At 39.0% G+C, this 21,287-nt stretch overlaps 1 protein-coding gene across 2 annotated transcripts in view; it reads left to right on the top strand.

The window, feature by feature from the left end:
- The first annotated feature begins 2,768 nt into the window (after positions 1–2,768).
- LOC126245639 (zinc finger CCHC domain-containing protein 8 homolog) overlaps positions 2,769–21,287 on the top strand; it is a 65,990-nt gene continuing 47,471 nt past the window's right edge. For both annotated transcript variants that reach the window (XM_049948333.1, XM_049948332.1), the window contains exons 1-3: positions 2,769–3,163; positions 14,221–14,437; positions 14,883–15,076. In XM_049948333.1, the coding sequence (XP_049804290.1) occupies positions 2,886–3,163; positions 14,221–14,437; positions 14,883–15,076 (689 nt within the window). In that variant the 5' untranslated portion in view covers positions 2,769–2,885. The remainder of the gene's footprint in view (positions 3,164–14,220; positions 14,438–14,882; positions 15,077–21,287) is intronic.

Below are 21,287 nucleotides of genomic sequence, written 5' to 3'. Positions count from 1 at the left end.
TCAATGTGTTCTTTTTTCCATTTCCAGGAGTGTATTATCTAGACCTGCTTCCTCCCTTATGGGTTTGTCATTTGTGCAATGGAAGTTAAGGGTTCTTAATGCAATTAGGAAATGATCAACATTTATATTCTTAAACCTAATGCCTATATTGCTATCAATATAGTATTCTATGATCTTTGTGTAAGAGTTGCAAGATTATTAGTTTCTCCAGAAGCTTCACAAACATTTCTTCATTGTGTATCAGGGGCAGTATACTGAAGCTACTATAATTTCCTGTTTTGGCAACTGGCTGACACTGACGGCGGCGGTGCACAAATGCTGCGCAGCTAGCGCCATTCGTCGGCCAACACCGCGGTTCCTGGTGTGTCCGCTGTGCCGTGCGTGATCATTTCTTGTACAGCCCTCTCGCAGTGTCCGGAGCAAGTATGGTGGGTCTGACACACCGGTGTCAATGTGTTCTTTTTTCCATTTCCAGGAGTGTATTATCTAGACCTGCTTCCTCCCTTATGGGTTTGTCATTTGTGCAATGGAAGTTAAGGGTTCTTAATGCAATTAGGAAATGATCAACATTTATATTCTTAAACCTAATGCCTATATTGCTATCAATATAGTATTCTATGATCTTTGTGTAAGAGTTGCAAGATTATTAGTTTCTCCAGAAGCTTCACAAACATTTCTTCATTGTGTATCAGGGGCAGTATACTGAAGCTACTATAATTTCCTGTTTTGGCAACATTATGGCTGTAGCTTCCAGTTTTCCTTCTATGCACAGTCCACCTACATCTATAACTTCATAGATTAGGTTTACACTATTTTTAACATATACTGATACACCACCATGTTTAACACTTGTTTTACAGTAACTGTCTGCCAATTCATATCCAAACAACAGAATTAATTTTAGTTCATTGCTAAGTCAATGTTCATTTATTAAAATCACAGTGCAGTTTAAGTTTTCCAGCAAGTAATGGCTTTCATTAAGTTTATTCTTAAGAGCCTGCACATTAATATGTAAAAATATTACTTGTGCACTTATCTTACTATGGTTTTCCTGTAGTGCTTTGGAAAAAGAAAATCAGTGAAGTGGAATGGAACTGCTGCTTTCCTCTTCCTAAGTGGATGATAATTTGATGAGTTTTCCAATGCTGACTGCTCCACTTCTCATAGGCATCCACCTGTTCTGCGTCTTTTGGTGGAGCATCGACATGTTCTGTAGCTTTTGGTGAGGCATTGACTTGTTCTGCAGCTTCTGGTGAGGCATCCATTTGAGCTGCAGCTTGTCGTAAGGCATTCATTTGTCGAGCAGTTTCTCCACCTGTAGTTGTTTCTTTTTTCTCTTGGTGAAGTTATTTCTGAAAACATGGTATTATTTTTGTTGAATCTTTGTATTTGCGGGATTCAGTCTCAGTCACGAGATTAGCTGATGATGCAGAGAGGATTTATATTGCTTTTTGGTCACAATGTTGGCTATTCTTTCGGCTGCCAGTCGTTTATCCAATTTATTTACATGCAGACAACGCAAAGTACGAAAACTGTGACCAATACAGTTTATGTCCACAATTTCAACGTCTCTGAATTCTACATGTGGATTCGGTAAACCGTCTTGAGGTGTTTGGCATTCACTGCAAATGCTACTGAATATATTATTTGGAACTGTTATTTCCTTCGACACAACAGTGTCTACGTAGACCCAGAAGAAGGCTACAACCGTGGCCGGAAGGTTGATTTCTCTCCAGCAGTAGTTTTATACATTATGATGCGGTACCACACCCAGAAACTTTTATGTCGATTGATTCTGGCTGCGGAAGCCTATGCAATTATGTTATTTCCATGTTTACAGAAGATCACTCTTGTAAATCGTACGTTTGTGGTACGTTCCAAACAATAACATAGTTATGAGTAAGACAGTTAGGCACTTTTTTAAATTACTTGCAGTTACTTGCTTTTCATTTCTGTATATGTCGTTCGATTCGCCTACTAGAATTACTCAGTCCTTTTGATTTCAATTGATACAATCTGCAGATATTATGAGTTTCCATATTTCTGATAGAGGGGCATTTGACTCTTGTAGCTACATTCGCATGTACTTTTCGTGGATTTTTCCACACGTTTGCTTTCACTATGTCTAAGTTACAGCACACACTTTCGCTTAGTTCTGTTGTACTCTGATTCTCCATCCTAGTATTCGAAAGTTCATCACACTTTAACCTGTGTGTATCTTCTATTAGTGGCAAAATAATTTAGTTTTAGTATCCCTTTTACGTTTTTCTGTTCAATTCATTTTGGTCACATTTTGCATACAACCGTATTTTCCATTTTGAAGTTGCGTCTGCACACTCAAAATGTAATATTGTTTTACAATTGACACATGTAATACCTTTATGAGCTCGCTTTTCACAGTAGCAATATCCAGACTCGAGAAATATGTCCACGAGAAATATGTTCACATGACTGTTGTAGGACGTGGTTGGTACGCAAGCAATCTCTTTTTTCGTTTTTATGTATATTTTGCTCTTATTTCGGTAATATAACACACGAGGCACTTATTTTCACTGTGTACGCTGTATTGTTTGCACTTTCTTTGTTTACTAACAGGAATATCATACTCACAATTTACACTAGCCGCCATTCCACAAATCAGTGGAAAATGAAATATTGGTTTGTAGTTTCAAATATAGCTTAGTCAATATATCTTCTAGGGAATTCTTCGCCTACTTGGAAAGAGACGCGACACGTCAAGTGATATCGACCGAGATCGATGCCGTTTGGTAGCACTGCGGAATAACTGTGCTGTGTGCTCTGTTCGTGTGAAGTCGAGGGGCTGTGATAGGAGGAAACGATTTTCTATGTTTTGTTTATGTGTGTAGTTTCATGATCGTATTTGTATGAGTATAAGTGACAGCATTGATTCCGATTTTAATGGAAGTTGCTCTGATGAATGCGTTGCCACGGAAACCTCCCTGAAACAGTCTCCAACGATGGTTATTAATGTTGACGAGGATTCTGCAAATAGATGTGATGCATTGAAACCTATGTGTCCCTTAGTCGATTTAACAGACGCAAGTGATCGATCCAGCTGCTCAAGTAGTAATCTGAAGGGAGATGCCGTGAGGAAAAAAGAACCCATATTCAGTATAAGGTTTAGGGATCAAGGGACGGCAAGGTTAGTGTTTGCATTCGTTTGTGTTTATTTGTGTTTATTTTGTTAGACTGCCAGCTTTTCAACAGTTAGCTATTAGCGACCGTAAGCTTGTAGTGTAGTTCGTAGTCTGTTTTTATTAAGGACAACGGATTGTTTGTTCTAATGTCTTCCATTGTGTGTGTTTTCTTCTGGCTGTCCAGAGACACCATATAGGCCTATATTAATTTTTCGTTCTTGCCTGCTTGTGTGTGTTTTCTACCGGTTCTCTACGTACTTACAGCGATATATGTATGACTACTTTGTCTCTGTTCCCTTTCAGCAACTTAATTCACCGCATTTTTCTCTTTTTTCCTTTCATTAATTAAATTGAATACCTCGTGTGTTATACAGGGATTTCTACTAGGCGTTTTCTTTTTATGTATGTGATTCTCTTCTGCCTTCCCAATTTCATCTCTCAAACCTGCCCAGTTGTCTTCTGTTGCATTTCTTTTACCCTTTTCAGTCACATGTTGCCTAATGCTTTCTCTGAAACTTTCAATAACTTCTGGTTCTTTCAGTATATCCAGGTCCCATCTCCTTAAATTTCTGCATTTGTCTAATTTATATTGTTTTAGTCTGCAGCCACTAAACAATGGTTAAAATACAGACCCACTTCTGGAAATGTCGTACAGTTTAAAATCTTGTTTTGAAATCTTACTGTTATGTAATCCATCTGCAAATGTCCAATGTCAAAGATCTCTTCCACATATACAACCTTCTGTCATGACTCTTCAACAAATTGTTAGTGGTGATTAAATCATTCTCCGTGCACTTCCACATACACAACCTTCTTTCATGACCCTTCAACAAATCGTTAGTGATGGTTAAATCATTCTCCGTGCAAAGTTCTACCAGGTGGCTTCCTCTTTCATTCCTTTCCCCCAGTCCATGTTCGCTTACCATTTTTCCTTCTCTTGCCCTTCCGTCTACTGAATGCTAGTCACCCATAAAAATTCTCATATCCTGTAACCATCTGAATAATATCCTTCATATCATCACATGTTCTTTCAATTTTTTCGTCATCCACAGAGCTAGTTGGCATATAAACTTGTACAACTGTGGTTGATGTTGGTTTTGTGTCTATCTTGGCTATGATATTGCATTCACTATACTGGTTATAATAGCTTACCCACATTCTTATTTTCTTACTCATTATTAGGCTTACTCCTGCATTATCTCAATGTTATTTTGTGTTGATAAACCTGTACAGACTTGACAGAAGTCCTGTACTTCCTGGCATTGCATTGCACTAATTCTTACTGCATCTAACTTCTATCTACCCATTTCCTTTTTTTAATTCTGTAACCTATCTACCCCCATTAATGGTGCTAACATTCCACGTTCTGACCCATAGGAGGCCAGTTTTGTTTTTGGTAATGACAGTATTCTCATGAGTAGTCCCTGCCTGAATCCAAAGGGGGACTGTTTTACCTTCAAAATATTTTAGCCAAGGTGTCTCATGAGTTTGAATTTGAGTGTTAGTGAAGTTATCTGGTCATGTATAACAGGTCTAGATGAAACCAAGTTAATTTTTTTTCCACTTGATTCCACTGTGACAGGTTTAGTATCATTCAAAGATAGTCTATGGCCAGTAGTTTCGGAAATATCCAGATTGTGCAATATTAGTTTGAGGCAACCTACTAGATACAGACTGGTATGTATGTGGATTCATTGCAGGGTGTGCAGACAGTCAGTCAGTCTCTCAATGTACTTTTGAACACTGTTTTCTGAAAACTGTCTTGGGCAGCTAGTTCACCAGCCCCACACAATGGAAACATTTTAGACCTTGTAGCTACAAACAAGCCTGACATTATTGACAGCATCAGTATAGAGATGGAGATTACTGACCATGATTTCATCATGGCAACTATTATTACTGAAGTTGATAAATCAGTCAAGAAGGCTAATAGACTATTTATGCTAGAAAGATCAGATAAGCACGTGTTGGTATCCTGTATAATAGAGGAATTACGGGTAAAATTTAAGCAGATTGTAAATGGTGCTCCAGAAAAGTATGTGCCAAGTAAGTGGATTAAGGACAGAAAAGATCTACCATGCTTTAACAATGAAATTCAGAAAGTGCAGGTTGTTGCACACTCAATTCAAAAGGGAAAGCACAAATGATAGCAGAGTAAAGTTAGAGATTTGTATGACTGTAGAAGGATTGATGCATGGAGCATAAAACTTCCGTCATACATTGACAAAAGATCTTGCTGAGAACCCGAGAAAATTCTAGTCCTACATAAAATTGCTACAGCTGTTTAAGGCTTCTGCACAGTCACTCATTGACCAGTATGGTGTGGCAATAGAAGAAAGCGAAAGGAAAGCCAAACTTTTAAATTTCGTGTTTAAGAAGTCATTCACGCATGAGAATCATACAATCATATTACCGTTTGATCTTCGCACAACTCTCGTATGGAGGATACTAACAAGCATTCCTTGCATACAGACACAACTGAAAAAGTTGAAAAAGAATAACTCACCTGGTCCACATGGAACCACAGTTTAGTTTTACAGAGGGTACCCTACAGTGCTGGCCCCTTACTCAGCTTGCATTTATTGCAAATCTCTCACACAGGACAGAGTCCTAAGTGACAGGAAAAAAGTGCAAGTGAATCTTGTACATATGAAGAGTAAAAGAACAGACCTGCAAAATCACAGACCAGTATCCTCAGCATGGGTTTGCTCAGAATTTTTGAATATAATTTCGATTTGAACGTAGTAAGTTTTCTTGAGATGGAAAAACTTCTGTTCATGAATTGGCACAGTTTTAGAGAGCATCACTCATGTGAAACTCAGCTTGCCCTTTTCACACAAGATATAGTGCAAACTATGGATGAAGGGCAACAGGCAGATATCATATTACTAGTGTTCTGAAAAGCATTTGGCACTGTGCCCCACTGCAGAATGTTAATGAAGGTACAAGCATACAAAATACGTTCCCAGATACGTGAGTGGCTCGAAGACTTCTTAAATAACAGATCCCAGTACATTGCCCTAGATGGCAAGAGGTCAGCAGAGACAAGGGTGTTGTTGGGTGTGCTCCAGTGAAAAGTGGTAGGGTTGGTGTAATTTTCCATAAAGATAAATGGTCTGGCAGACTGGGTGAGCAGCAATCTGCAGCTGTTGTTGTTGTTGTTGTTGATGATGATGATGATGATGATGATGATGATGTGATGTTCGGTAAGGTGTTAAGTGACTGTAGAAGAGTACAAGAAGACTTAGACAATATTGCTAGTTGATGTGATGAATGTAGAAAAATATAAGTATATCGGCATAACATTGCAAAGTGATGTGAAATGGAACAAGCATGTAAGGGTTGTAGAAGGGAGATGGCAGATGGTCTACTACAGGTTATTGGTAGAATTTTAGGAAAGTGTGGTTCATCTGTAATGGAGACTGCATATAGAATACTAGTTCGACCCTTTCTTGAATGCTGCTTGAGTGTTTGGGATCCCCACCATGTTGGATTAAAGGAAGACATTAAGCAGTTCAGGGGTGGACTGCAAGATTTGTTACCAGAAGGTTCAAACAACTCACAAGTATTACAGAGATGCTTCGGGAACACAGATGGGAATTCCTAGAGCAATGGTTCCCAACCTGAGGATAATTACTCCTGAGGGGTAAAATGAAATTTTCTAAGGGTAAAAAAATGATTCAGTATTGGTATGAGTCTCGAAATTGAACTGTTTTCAAAAGATCATTAGTATTTATTATCACTACTTCATAAAACTGTAATATTAGTTACATAAGTTACGAACAATGGCATTTTTATTAGCATGTGAGACAATGTGGTGGAGGTTACAGCATGTGAAATGAATGTATGAACATCATCTTTTTTGTTCCTCACCTACTACACATATACTTTGTATAACCTATCTGTGACTGTAAAACTGATACACATATGCTTAAATATCTCATGAAAATGCCTTCTCCAAGTTGTTTGCAGTTCTCACGATGGACCAGAAACTGCTTCATTCTTCACTTCACAACAATAAACAATGTAACTTGAGGTCACAAAATAGAAATACAGAAGCATCCGGTTCCTCCCATCTGCTTTGACCCATAATGTCACAAATATGGCGGAAACGACCATACACCACGACTCCAATATGGCACCCATGAAGTTGTTACGTAAGCACGATAACAAACACGAAAATACATCGAAAAACCAACACACATGTCCCACAAAAAAAAAAAAAAAAAACCTAATGACACTAACGAGACAAGCATGGGAAATTGGGGGGGGGGTTGAGAGGGGACAAAGTAAATATAAACAAATTTAGACACACACCTCCATACCAGACCACACAAAATGATGAAAAAAACCGACAACACAAAACCCAAATTCCACTAAACACAATGTTCTCTGGCATCAGACATTTCCCTTGACCTATATACCTCAATATCAGCTCCCGATCCCACAAATTGGAATCGAACACTTCCCATGACCTATATACCTCAATATCAGCTCCCGATCCCACAAATTGGAATCGAACACTTCCCTCAACCCGAACACACAATAAATACACTAAGAACAAGAAAAATAAAAATTTACCACAACAACGTTCCGACACACACACACACACACACACACACACACACACACACACACACACACACACACACAGAGAGAGAAAAACCACAAAACAACGAAAAAATACACAACCAAAAGAAAGACCCAACCCACCCTCACCCCACCCCCCAACCCAACCTCACCCCTCACCCCAAAATAAAATACTCATAAACAAAAACCAAACACAAAATAAAAAAAATCTCAATCACACACTAGAACTCAACAAAAACTGCAACAAAATAGATCCTGCACAATTAAATCACAAGCCAACACACTCCCTCCCACCCCTCACAAGCAGTACCAAAAACCTAACCCCCCCTCCCCCGAGCCGCAGCCACCCACCCACCCGAACTACCCTAACTAACCACCTTCAGCCTGTACATCTTACTAATAGCCCTTAAAAAAAAAACTGAAAAAAGCAGCCCTCAGGGATGCTCCTCCGCCAACAGTACTCATCTAAATGAGACTGAAGGTTAGAAGAGTGCCTCTTCTCCCTCCCAAGAACTGACTTAAGGCCCCTCCACATCCACTCTATGATATTCATACAAGCCCTCGTCTCATAATTTTTAACTCTTAAACTATGGTTAACAACTAAATGATTGTACCCCCCCTCACCCAACCCCGTATAAGAAGAAAAATCATAGGAAACTACAGTAATACCCGCTTCTTTGAACTCCTCAATTAACCCCACTAATTCCACCTTAGACCACCCCTCCACAACCCTAAAAACACATTCCGAACACCCACCCCCTGGTACAACAGCCCCCCTACATGCAGAGACCGACCACAGACTTACCCCTCCCATACTTCCTTTTCCCAAACTGTGACTTGTCCACCTCCACCACAACCCATCAAACTTACCCCTGTACGTAATAAACTCAGAATATACGTCACTGCAAAACATGCCTGTCTCATGCGCGCAAAAACTTTGAGGATCTATAACAAAAGTAATACGTCAACAACACAATCTCGTGCATGCCCAAACTAGACTTCTCGAACCAGGAACCATGACGTACGGAGTGCCATAGGTTATCGCTACGGCACTGCCACATATAACCGTCCCTGGTCCGAGATGACGAAACTTTTGCCAATCTCATTTCATTCTGACAGACAGCACACTCAACCACCTCTGCAATCAATCCAAAAAGCTGTAGAAATTTGATCAGCTTAAACTGAGTCGCACCCATCATAGCATGGAGTCGCACACTATTTATTTTATTGGTCGTATCCATACCTAACAAGAGCAACAACAATTTAATTTACTCACATTAACACACGACCTGCAGCGAACAGCACTATAATAACTTTCACACAAAACCACTAAATTGTTAACTCACTGAAACTAATTCTGCTCCAAACACTGCCAAAACAAGAACCAACCGCTAGAATCAGTAACACCAAACTGAACCCAATACACCATACCACACGAAACCCCTAAACACATCACCAGAGGGCACCATGAACCGCAACACGACGACACCTACAAACACGCCACACTCACAAACGAAACTCCGCAGCGTCATGACATCACACACCATAACAGCCTTACGTCATGGGTCAAAGCCGACGGGTGGGATCAGACGTTTCGGTCGACCCCACAAAACAGCTATAATTAGGTAATGGCTACTATGTTGGTGTGCAGCAGTGGTCAGATGCAAAGCATTGGTAGCCTAATTTTCCAATTTCTACAATTTCGGAGGTAATGGGGTACGCAACTAGTAGCTATAATGTACACTCTTTGCTTTGGCTGATTTTAAAATGAGATTGCAGCGTGTGGGTGCAGCAAATGTCACTAGGGAGAGGAGTGGTGCAGAGGAAGCATGTTTTGTAATAAATATTTGATATCAATGTGGATAATTAGCTTTCTTTTCTGCGAAGGAGTTGTAGGTAGCACTCGCAATGGACTGAGGATTACGTCATCTTTCTGTAAGTACAGTGAAACCCCTATCTTACTTTTTCGTTCTGTCCAGAAAAAAAAAACAAAATTGAGGCAAATGCAGGATTGAATAAAGTGTTAAAACTCTCAAAAATTTGGGCAGAAACACATGTAATAGACATATATGATTAAAAATCGCAATCCTCCAATACTTTGTATAAAATCTGTTAAGGAAATTAAATATATAATACAGTTTATGCAATAACTTGTTGTAATGAATTTCATAAGTTCTTAAAAAAATCACAGATGTATAACAACAAGTAAAAACTCGTCAAAAATATTGGTATCTGGGTACAAGGCAATCAAGCTATTTTCCAGCATGCTACGACCTCAAATTATACATTCAAAACACGTGTTTTTGGGGATCATCCTTTGTGTTCACACAGAAAGAAGCAAAATCTGATTCAGTATTAAACCAAAAATATCACAGCAGCTAAATGGTTAAACCATAAATGCAGGCATGTGCTTAATGACAAACTTAGTCACCATGCTGTTATTGTTTAATGCTTTTATGAGCTGCACTTCATATGCACAGCATTGTTGAAGTGTTATTTTAGGCGTGATGAGAGAAACAGAGAAGTGAAAAAATGAGTTTGCTTCCCCAATTGATGTTACAAATTTATTAGAAGTGTGAATTTCTGCACACTGTGTAAAATGTAAATTTGAAAGAAAGCTCTGGTGTTACAGTTTCATGCCCTCTATCACTGCTGGCAGTCTTTACAATCTACAGTGTGTGGTGCAAAGTGTACACAGGGGTAGTGTATGTACTTGTTGCTACTGTATCATGTCAGATTTGAACACAAAAGTCTTTAAAATGCATGCAAAATCCTTGTTTTATTTCCGTGTGACATCTCTGTCATAGCGCATCATCTGCATGAAAAGTATATTTTCAGCACTTCACAAAAGGCTTTCACCCCTACTTGCACTCCTGTGGTTGAAGGGCCACTCTCTCTCTCCACACATCCAGTAGGTGAGCTCATTTTGTGTGTGTTAGTGTGGTGTGCTTGCGCTGGCTATTGGGTGACTTAACAAATCACTAGCCAGAAATGGACGATGTTTCCTCGATTATGACTGAGCATATTCTTCGTGACTCGGTGTTTGAATGTAAGAGGTTGATGATTGATTTTGTTGCTGGATACAGTACTTGGGAAATACATGCAAAAATATGAGACTGAGTTATAAGTGGCACAAAAAAAGGTAGTGACTGGGTCCCTTCATCACATATTGGCTCGGTCCAGAACAATTTGTGTTGACTGTCTTGTTTTTCCAATAATGCTGCAACCTAGCAGTAGGTGTATCATAATTTACGCAGTGAAGCTAAATGTTGCAAGTTGTGTTGGCAACACTGATCTTGGATTACGTAGCATTTCCTGTTTCACATCTCCCCTCTCAACAGTGACCTAAAATATTCCCTTAACCCCGTCACCACTCATGGTGTGAACCAGCTGCATTTTGTGCTACTTATAACTCGTTCAGCCACATCAAACATGAATGGGAAGGAAATGTGACAAAGTCAAGCAAGATGTCAAGTATGTACTTAGAATTGAGGTAAATCTTATTAGGAAGAAATGTAAAACTGGGGAAATTTTAGCATTGATCTTATTGGTTTTTTACAGGGACTATGAATTTATGGCGTAGAATCATGAAAAATGTAAAATCGAACACCGACTGTGTAAATAAAATGTTAGAATTAAGTGTTACCAATTGTCTCAATGACTCATTACTTCAGGATTTAATAAGATATATACAAAAACTAAATATTATTTATCTTCCATCATTTAAAAAATAAAAGTGTTCAAAGAAATTCTTTTTCGTTCTAAAGTTTAGTTAGGCGCTAATGTTGTTGATGGTAGGGGAACGGGGTTGCGTATTAGCCAATATCTGGTTTCACCCAGAGGAAGTAGTTTCAGAAAGGTTGAGAACCACTGGCCTAGACGGAAGGCAATATTCTTTTCGAGAAACACTATTGAGAATATTTAGATAACTCCCATTTGATGCTGACTGCAAAATGATTCTGCTGTACCAACATACATTTCGCGTCAGGACCACGAAGATAAGAGAAATGAGGGCTCACCTGAAGGCATATAGACAGTCATTTCTCCTTCAGTCTGTTTGTGAATGGAACCAAAAAGAAAATGACTAATAGTTATACAGAGTACCCTCTGCCATGTACCGTATGGAGGCTTGTGGACTATGTATGTAGGTGTGGAAGCCATTATCATTTAGCAGTATGGTACTGGTGCAGGTGCTTGCCTGTGGGAAAAATAATGACTGTGTAACAGTACCAAATCAATCATTTAGACTATTGCCCTGCAACTACTGAATAGTATGTTACCCCTCTTCAGATCCCACCCACTGGTCTGGCCTTTCCACAGATATCCCTTCATTGTTGTTGCACATGTGGTACAGCTATCTGTATTAGTGAGACACACAAGCCAACGTACTATGACAAGGTCCATGGTTAATGTGTTCCTGGATAATGGACATCTTTCTGGACCAGAGTAAATCTTTGTGAAGATTATTCATATTTTTACTATTGATTCCATGACCTGAGCTGTGGATTTGTGAAAAGGACATATTCTTTACTACCAATTTCACTATATACTTGAAAGCAGATGTTAGCATCCTCAGTTCTATGAACAAGCCTTGGTTTCTGAATTCACACCACATTCAGTTCATAACATTACCAGATACTGTGTTTTGTGTGCAGGTACTGCAAATATTGAGACAATAACATATTGAATATTGTTTTAGAAAGTGCTGTTAATAAAACTTCCATGGGTATTAATACATGCTTTCAGCCCAATTCCTTGTCACTGAACTTTGAAAAGGCACACTACTTTCACTTAATAACATGTAAGAGGTTTCCAGTCAGCATATGTCTAAAATATGATAAGCGCATAGAAGAGGTTGATGCTGTTAAATTCTTGGATTAAAACTTCATAATAGTTTCTGTTGAGAGGAACATACCACAGAACTGCTACAACACCTAAAATCATCATTTTGTCAGACATGGGAGATATAAAAATAGAAAAATCTAACATATTTTGCTTGCTTAATGTCATACTTACTTACTTAATGTCATACGGGATCATATTGCGTAGTAACTTCTGAGCCAAGTTCAGGCTTTATAGTTCCGAAAGCATGTATAGTTTCAAAAGTATGAACTGTTTTTGGTGTGTATTCAAGAACTTCCTGCAGAGGCCCATTCAAAGAACCACAGTTGCAGACAACTGCTTCCCAATATATAATGAAATTTGTCATGATTAATCCCCAACAGATCAGTTTGTGGAATTAGCTCTAAAATTAAGGATAAGCTTCATAAAAACTTAGTCACTTACTTTGGTTCTGAAAGGAGTCCTATTCTCTCAGGAACACACATTTTATATACAATTGCCAGCTGCTATAAAAGGTCTTAGATACTAACAGATTCCAATTTATGAAGAGTTCAAAGGAATGTATTAATGACCACCTCCTACACCATTCACCATTTTTTAATACAACTCATCAATTTATGTGCTATTAATAATATGAAATAATGTAGGTGTTTTGTAAAGTTTGACCTGTGAACATCTGCAGTGCACAATTACAGGCTGTGTAACTTCTGTAAAGTTTGTTCTGTAATTGCTATAATGTACACATGAGATCTTATGCAATTCATTGTATATAACAAGTTTGTTTGCATGGCCATCCTCTGCAGCAAGCACAGAAATACTTGTTTTGTAAAACCGCCTTACCTTGCTGCAACTTAATTTATTTTTCCCTGTCATGTTTCCCCATTTTCCTGCTCTAAGGCATCTTCTGTGGAATCTACAACGATACTGTTTTATTATTTTTAGAAACACTGTGAACAGTGTGAAAAAGTCTCGAATACTAAATTGTGCTTATGTGTCGGAAATAAAGTGGTAGTGCGACCTCGAGACCAGATGAGAGGGAGCACAGGTCTCAGCAAACTGTAATTACTTGTTTGTATAAAAAATGTGACGTGAATTGTTTAATAATCTAAAAATAACAAAACTGTAATGTTATATATCCCACTGAAGATGCCTTAGAACGAGAAAGAGGCGAAATGTGCCTGGGAAAAATAAATTAAGTTGCAGCAAGAAAAGGCAGTTTTATTTACAAAACAAGCAATGTATATAAATTTATGTACTTGTGATGAGTTTGCTATTGAATTTTAAATGGAAATATGTTTTGGATTTTTTTACCTAATCCATGTCATTGGACATCATTTTATGTAAGATGTGCTAATGGGGCATGAGAATGTGTCTCCTTTAGTAAATGTGAGTCATGTATCTTTGTTTTAATGACATGTTCCACAGGCTTGAGGATCTCCTCACTGTGAATCTATGGTACAAAAAGTATATCAAACTGTATGTGAAAATTTGAAAGCTAAATGCCTTGGATGTTCTTGGAAAAAATAGTTCCTTGTTGGCAGCAGAATAATTATTTGTTGAATTCAGTACAGCATATAGAGGAATGTTGAAAACTTGCTGTGGTATTAATTCTGTTTTCTGGGTTTCACAGGAAATACCAGAAGAAAATTAAGGACTTTTTGAAAGATCTTATTTCAAAGCAACTAACAGATTCGGAAGATGGTGGCTCATCGGACTTAGAGTTAGATATTTGGGAAGAATCACTTGAAGAAGCAGACGATGATGACCAACTCGATGTGTCACATCTCTTTATGGTTGATACTCATCCATCCATGAAGGATGACTTAGACATTCCTGCATATAATCAGGTAAGATGTGCAATAAATTATTCATTTTCGCTTTATAGGTGATCAAATCAAGAATTTTGTTTGAGAGTATGTATTTAAACTGGAACTAGCTCTCTCAAAGACTAGTGAGATTTTCTGTGCTATTAAGTGTGTACATATTTAGGTTAGTGGTTGCCTTTCCTCATTTTTTGTAATTGATCAAATTCTTGGTTTTCCATAATTATAAAATATGTACAGTAATCATTTTGAACTACTGTTTTCGCCCCATTCTATAGTCTTCTTTCTGCTTGAATCTAAAGCTTTTCAATATATCGTAAACTTCTAAGTAGTGTGTTTTTTGTTTGATATATTGCAAAATTTTCTTTTGTGTAAAAAGTCTCTTGAGGTGTTGATACTTTGCAATTAGAGAGAAAAAGAATCTGCATAATTAAAATCCATCTTTCTCACTGTATTTATCATTCTGCAGAAATTTAACGAAGTTCTTCAGAAACAAGAAGAAAAGTCAGATGAGAAGAATACACCAAATGCATCAGTGCAAACATGTTTCAACTGTCTGGGGAATCACTGTTTGAGGGACTGTCCAGAACCTCGTCGCCCTGCTACAATTGCAAGAAATAGGAGAGATTTCATGAACAAACATGGTAACACTCCAAAAGTCAGGTATGGGCAATTGTTCCAATTTCTTTCCATTTAATTAGTTTTTCATCTTTCCATTTACTTCGTTTTTCCTGTTTAGCAATTAATTGTAGCCCATATCCTTTGTTGTCTTAGTATCATAACTACATTAATCAGCTGATATCGTATTAGGAAAAAAGTGTAACAGTTATTTTTCAATTGGATGTTTCCCTACCAGTCTATCTGCCCAACTTCTAACTTTGATTCATGTAGATTAGTTAATTTGAGAATCCCCTGTAAAACTAGTATGCTGACCATTACACTGAAATGTAACCATTCCTGCAGAACTTGGATTTCAGCATGTTTTTTTTCTTCCCCAAAGGGTCTTTCAACCCTTTTCTGTGCAGATAACTGATGATAAGCAGTTGTGGGCCCCGACCTTTTGTGATTCTGCTTCCCTATCCGTTCTCCAAGGCTAACTTCTTTCCAGTTCCTTTCCTTTAGGGCTGCAGTGAGTGATGGCTGAGTACAGGCCTAGAAGTTATGGGGTTCCCAAGTGGCGGGCTGTTAGTGACTGTCAGTCATCTGCTGCTGTAAACTCTTTGCTTGCTTCAGCAACCATGGTGGGCATAGAGGTGGAACGCTGTGTATTTGGAAGAGTTGGGAGCTTGGCTTAATTGCACAAATTACGGTGATGGTAAAGATGTGTTAAAAATCACTCAGCCTCAAGATATTCTACATGTCAGATCACTAGTAGGTAACCTGTGGAGCATCTGCAGCACCACAGTTTTATAAGACTTATCCAGCCCAGCAGAGCTTTGCCTGTGCAGACGTTTACACTATGTGATCAAAAGTATCCAGACACTCCCAAAAACGTATGTTTTTCATATTAGGTGCAATGTACTGCCACCTACTGCCAGGTATTCCGGACTAGCGACATCAGTAGTCACTAGACATTGTGAGAGAGCAGAAGGGAGTGCTCCGTGGAACTCGTAGATTTCGAACGTGGTCAGGTGGTTGGGTGTCACTAGTGTCATACGTCTGTACGCGAGATATCCACACTCCTAAATATACCTAGGTCCGCTGCTTCTGATGTGATAGTGAAGTGGAAACGTGAAGGGACATGTACAGCACAAAAGCGTACAGGCCAACCTCGTCTATTGACTGAGAGAGACCGCCAACAGTTGAAGAGGGTCGTGATGTGTAATAGGCAGACATCTATCCAGACCATAACCCAGGAATTCCAAACTGCATCAGGACCCACTGCAAGTACTATGACAGTTAGGTGGGAGGTGAGAAAACTTGGATTTCATGGTTGAGCAGCTGCTCATAAGCCACACATCATGCCAGTAAATGCCAAACGACGCCTTGCTTGGTGTGAGGTGCGGAAACATTGGACGATTGAGCAGTGGCAAAACATTGTGTGGAGTGACGAATCAACGTACACAATGTGGCAATCTGATGGCAGGGCGTGGGTATGGCAAATGCCGGGAAAATGTCATCTACCAACAGTAAAATTCGGAGGTGGTGGTGCTATGGTGGGGGTCATGTTTTTCGTGTAGGGGGCTTGCACCCCTTGTTGTTTTGCATGGCACTATCACAGCACGGGCCTACGTTGATGTTTTAAGCACCTTCTTGCTTCCCACTGTTGAAGAGCAGTTCAGGTTGGCGACTGCATCTTTCAACACGATCGAGCACCTATTCATAATGCACAGCCTGTGGTGGAGTGGTTACATGACAATAACATCCCTATAATGGACTGGCCTGCACAGAGTCCTGACCCGAATCGTATAGTACACCTTTGGGATGTTCTGGAACGCCAACTTCGTGCCAGGCCTCACTGACCGACATCGATACCTCTCCTTAGTGCAGCACTCCATGAAGAACGGGCTGTCATTCCCCAAGAAACCTTCCAGCACCTGATTGAACGTATGCCTGCAAGAGTGGAAGCTGTCATCAAGGCTAAGTGTGGGCCAACACCATATGGAATTACAGCATTACCGATGGAGGACACCACAAACTTGTAAGTCATTTTCAGCCAGGTGTCCGGATACTTTTGATCACATAGTGTATTTCCCTAGCAGTTTGTGGGAACAAAATGATTCTTACTGATCAAACTCACAATATAGGGGTGGACCATAAGGGCGTACTAACACCCAACCAATGAAGAGAGCTCTTAAAGTTAGGAGCAAACAGGAAAATCTGTGATGAATTAACAACACTGAAATAGAATAGATTGCTACTCACCTCATGGAGGAGTCATTGAGTGATACAGAGGCACATTTAAAGTACATTTAGAAGTAGACTAAGCTGTTGGACAAAAGTCTTTCCTCAGACAGAAAATACACATCTATACATGCACAACACATGTGACCACTGTTGTTTCCAGGCAAGAAGGTGAGCAAAGATCTCGGCTGTGTTGGGTAGTGCAGTTACAGAGGAGGTGTGGAGCCAGAGAGGTTGGAGAGATAGCAGGGTTGGGGTTGGGGAAGGGGCTGTGTTGCTACATGTGGGAATATGTAGGGACATTGTGGGGACAGGATGGTGGGCTGGTAGGTAGATGCAGTGTCAGAGGCTGTACCTGGGGAGAAAAGAGAAGAGGAGAAAGGCAGAGAAGGGGAAAGGACTGTGAGGTGTACAGGAACAGAAAATACATTTTAGATGGAGTTTTCACCTGCAAAATTCAGACATTTCTGCATTGTGCAGGTGGAACTCTCCCCATGACCTCTCATGACCACGGGACTGGTGAGCTCATCGTTTAGTCCCTTAACCCTCACAGCCAACCATCTTAGACCATATTATGAGCTATAAAGATATAAAGTAGCTTGAACAGAAGACCTTCTCTGTGCCAACCTCCATGGATTCTGAAAACATCAGTCATGCAAAGCAAAACTCATGATTTACTAATATTACATCCTGAAAGCTACGGATTAAGGCCATACTATGGTTGTAGTTTTTTACTTCTATAAAGCAGTTGACAAAGTACCAAACTGAGTATTGATGTGTGATCTAACAAAATTTATGACGATTGAAATTTCTCAGTAGGGAGGACGCTACATATTATCTTGGATGTAATGTTATTAGTAGATACAAAGTAATTTCAGACGTACCAGAGACAGATGTATTGAGAATATTGCTATTGATTCAGTATGTTAATGACTCGGCTGACAATAGTAACTGTAACCTCAGATGTTTTGGTGATGATTCACCTTTCTGTAATGAAGTACTATCTGAAAAACATTGCACAAATATTCATTCAGACTTGATAAGATTCCAAAGTGGTGTAAAGATTGGCAGCTTCCTGTAAATGTTCAGAAATGTAAATTGGTTACTTCACAAAATGCAAAAACATATGTTCTTGTGACTGTAAATATCAGTGAGTCACTATTGGAATCAGTCAATATGCGCAAATGTCTGGATGCTACAATTTGTGGGAATATGAAATGGAATGGTCATAGGTAAACCAGCAGGTGTACTTATCTTCAGTGATAGGATTCTGGGAAAATGCGAGTCTTTAAAGAAGATTGCTTAAAATCACCTGTATGGCAAGTCGAAGAATATTTTTAAAGTGTATGTGGCTCATACAAAATATGTCTAACAAAGGATATTGATTGCATACAAAGTATAGAAATCTGGGAAAATGTAACTTGACAGATGTTTGAATATCGATGTCAACTATTCTGCAAAAGCTTGCTTTTAAATTGTTGAGAACCACTTTTAAGTGAGAAATCTAGAAATTTTCTAAAGCCACCTAAGTATTGATCCTGTACTGTGGAGACAAGATTTGACTAATTGCAGTGCACGCAGAGGCATTTAAGTATTCCTTCTTTCCATAATCCACATGTGAATGGAATGGGAAGGAACACAAATACATAGTTCAATAGGAAGTGTATTCTCTCCATGCAGTTAACTAAGAGCTCCTTAAGCCTTGCAGATTTTATAGTGTCTCAGTGGAAAGATCTGCAGCGCTGACAAATACTGTCTACAACAACTTTTCTAAGCAATTGCGTGGTCCCTCATCGACTATGGGAACATCATTTGTGGTTCAGTCTGAACTTCATATCTTCTATAGATGGATACAGACATCAAACTGGCATCAGAGTCTGGCAGTAAAAGTCCTACACCAATTCCTAGCCTCTGTGCTGAAGCTAATGAACCACCACTTACTATTGGATTGCTACATAAGTTCATAGCATTTCTCTGTAAGTTAATAAATGCAACAATACACATAACAGAGACATTAGTTATCAATAATGTGCTCTCTGTAAACAAACAATGGAAAATCCAGGTAGGAATATCAACAATATAGGAAAAGACAGACTGTTACTTACCACAAGGAAGACACATCAGGTTGCAGACAGGCACAATTAAAGGACACAAATGAAGCTTGTGGCTACAGCCTTCATCAGTAAAAGAGAGACACACACAAGCAAGTACACGTCATGCACACACGACCGCCAACGCCAGCTTTGGCATTCTGCCCTGAGATGCTGGAGTTGGTGGTCATGAGTGCATGAGGTGTGCTTGATTGTTAGTGTGAATGGTGTGTGCGCCTGTTTTACTGATGACGAAGGCTTTGGCTGAAAGCTTTATATAAGTGTCTTTTAATTGTGCCTGTCTGCAACTAGATGTGTCTTCTTACATACGGCAAGTAGCAATCTGTTTTTATGTATTCTCCTTAACTATTTACAACAGTCTACCAGTGCTGGAGTAACTTCTTGATTCCGCGACTGTAGAAGTTTTTGAGGCGAAGACCTCATGTTCAAAGCTCATTTTCACATGGGAAGGAAGTTCCTTGAAGGCTTTTAAATAGAAAACAGAAAATGATCACAGTTCATCACATTTGCCAGTTCTCAAGTACACTGATGTGGTTCATTGTGGATTAATGTGTTTAAATGATCTTCATCAAACTCCGAAGGTCTTCTTGAACTTGGAGAGTAACTAATCTCAAAACGATCCTCCTTAAAATGAGAAAATCATTTTCCTGCCATGCTCTGCCGAATGGCGTATCCCTATACACGGTGCAAATGTTTCTGTCATCTTAGCTGCCACTCCTCTGTTGAACTCAAACAGAAAAATATATCGGAAAATTCAGATTTCTACACTTGGCACTAGTATTTTCTAGCATCTACCAGCTCCACTTACTATCTCCAAATGACAATTGATAAATAAACAACTGGAATACCAACATGCAAAACAAAAATGCTATGAACTTATGCAGCAGCCTGATATTTGATGCCAGTTTTTCACCATGCAGTATGCCTTCAAATTCAAGTCGATCAAAAAGTCTTTAGTATCCACTTTCATTGCTCACCCTCCAGCAATGTGACTATTCCGTGACTGCCTGTGAGCCAAAAAGCCGTTTGTGATCCAATTTAAACAACTTTTAGTTGAGAATAACATAGCAAATGTTTCTCCCAGAGTGTGAGAGCAAGCAGGCAGTTTGGCTTGTAAAGAGACCAAGAATAGATTTTAAATTATTTGCTTTCAACAATTTGAATATGGCAATTTTTAACCCTTGTGTAGCAGTATAAATATTAGGGTAGATTGTTACTCATGACCTAGAAGAGGCAGCATTGAACAGCAGACAGGTACACAAGTTTCCTAATGTATTGCTAGGCAGAAAAATTTGCAGAAAACGTAAAAAGCAAATATCACAAAAACCCATTAACCTCTGCAGGTAGTGCCTCAGCTGTGCTGGGTATTTCCAGAGAGGACGTTAAATGAAGATGAAATTGCGTTGGATATGGCACTGGATTCTTCGATTACTAGCATTCAATTTTTATGAGGATCTCCTGTGAGGAAAAGTACCGAAAGCAAAAATTGAAAAAAATAGCCTCATAATTGGAGTATACTTGTGTGGCGCAACTGGAGAAAGAAGAGTGTGAAAAAAATGGAGAAAGAGAAATCATAGCCCAACTGAAAGAAAAGTTTCACAGTACAGAATTTGTGCATGAAAAAATATAAATTTTGATAATACTTCCAAAGAAGTGGAGTGTAAGCAAAACCATGTAACAGTTATTCCACTTCAGATGGCATGAAGAGCAAAACAGTTAGTACCAGAACATAGCATATCAGTGAGACCAGTCCTAAGCCAGGCAACATGTTGTGAAAAAACTGTTCATTATGTGCACAATTTTTGCTGTGATCATAAGTGAGCTGTGTGATGCCAGGAAGAAAAGACTGTGCATCTGTGAAAGAAAATAGAATTAGATTACATAAGGAGAAGGAGCTAGGATTGGGCAATCTTAAGTAA

Source organism: Schistocerca nitens, chromosome 1 (genome assembly GCF_023898315.1).
Source record: "Schistocerca nitens isolate TAMUIC-IGC-003100 chromosome 1, iqSchNite1.1, whole genome shotgun sequence".
Lineage (NCBI taxonomy): Eukaryota > Metazoa > Arthropoda > Insecta > Orthoptera > Acrididae > Schistocerca > Schistocerca nitens.
This window is presented reverse-complemented; position numbering and strand designations above follow the sequence as displayed.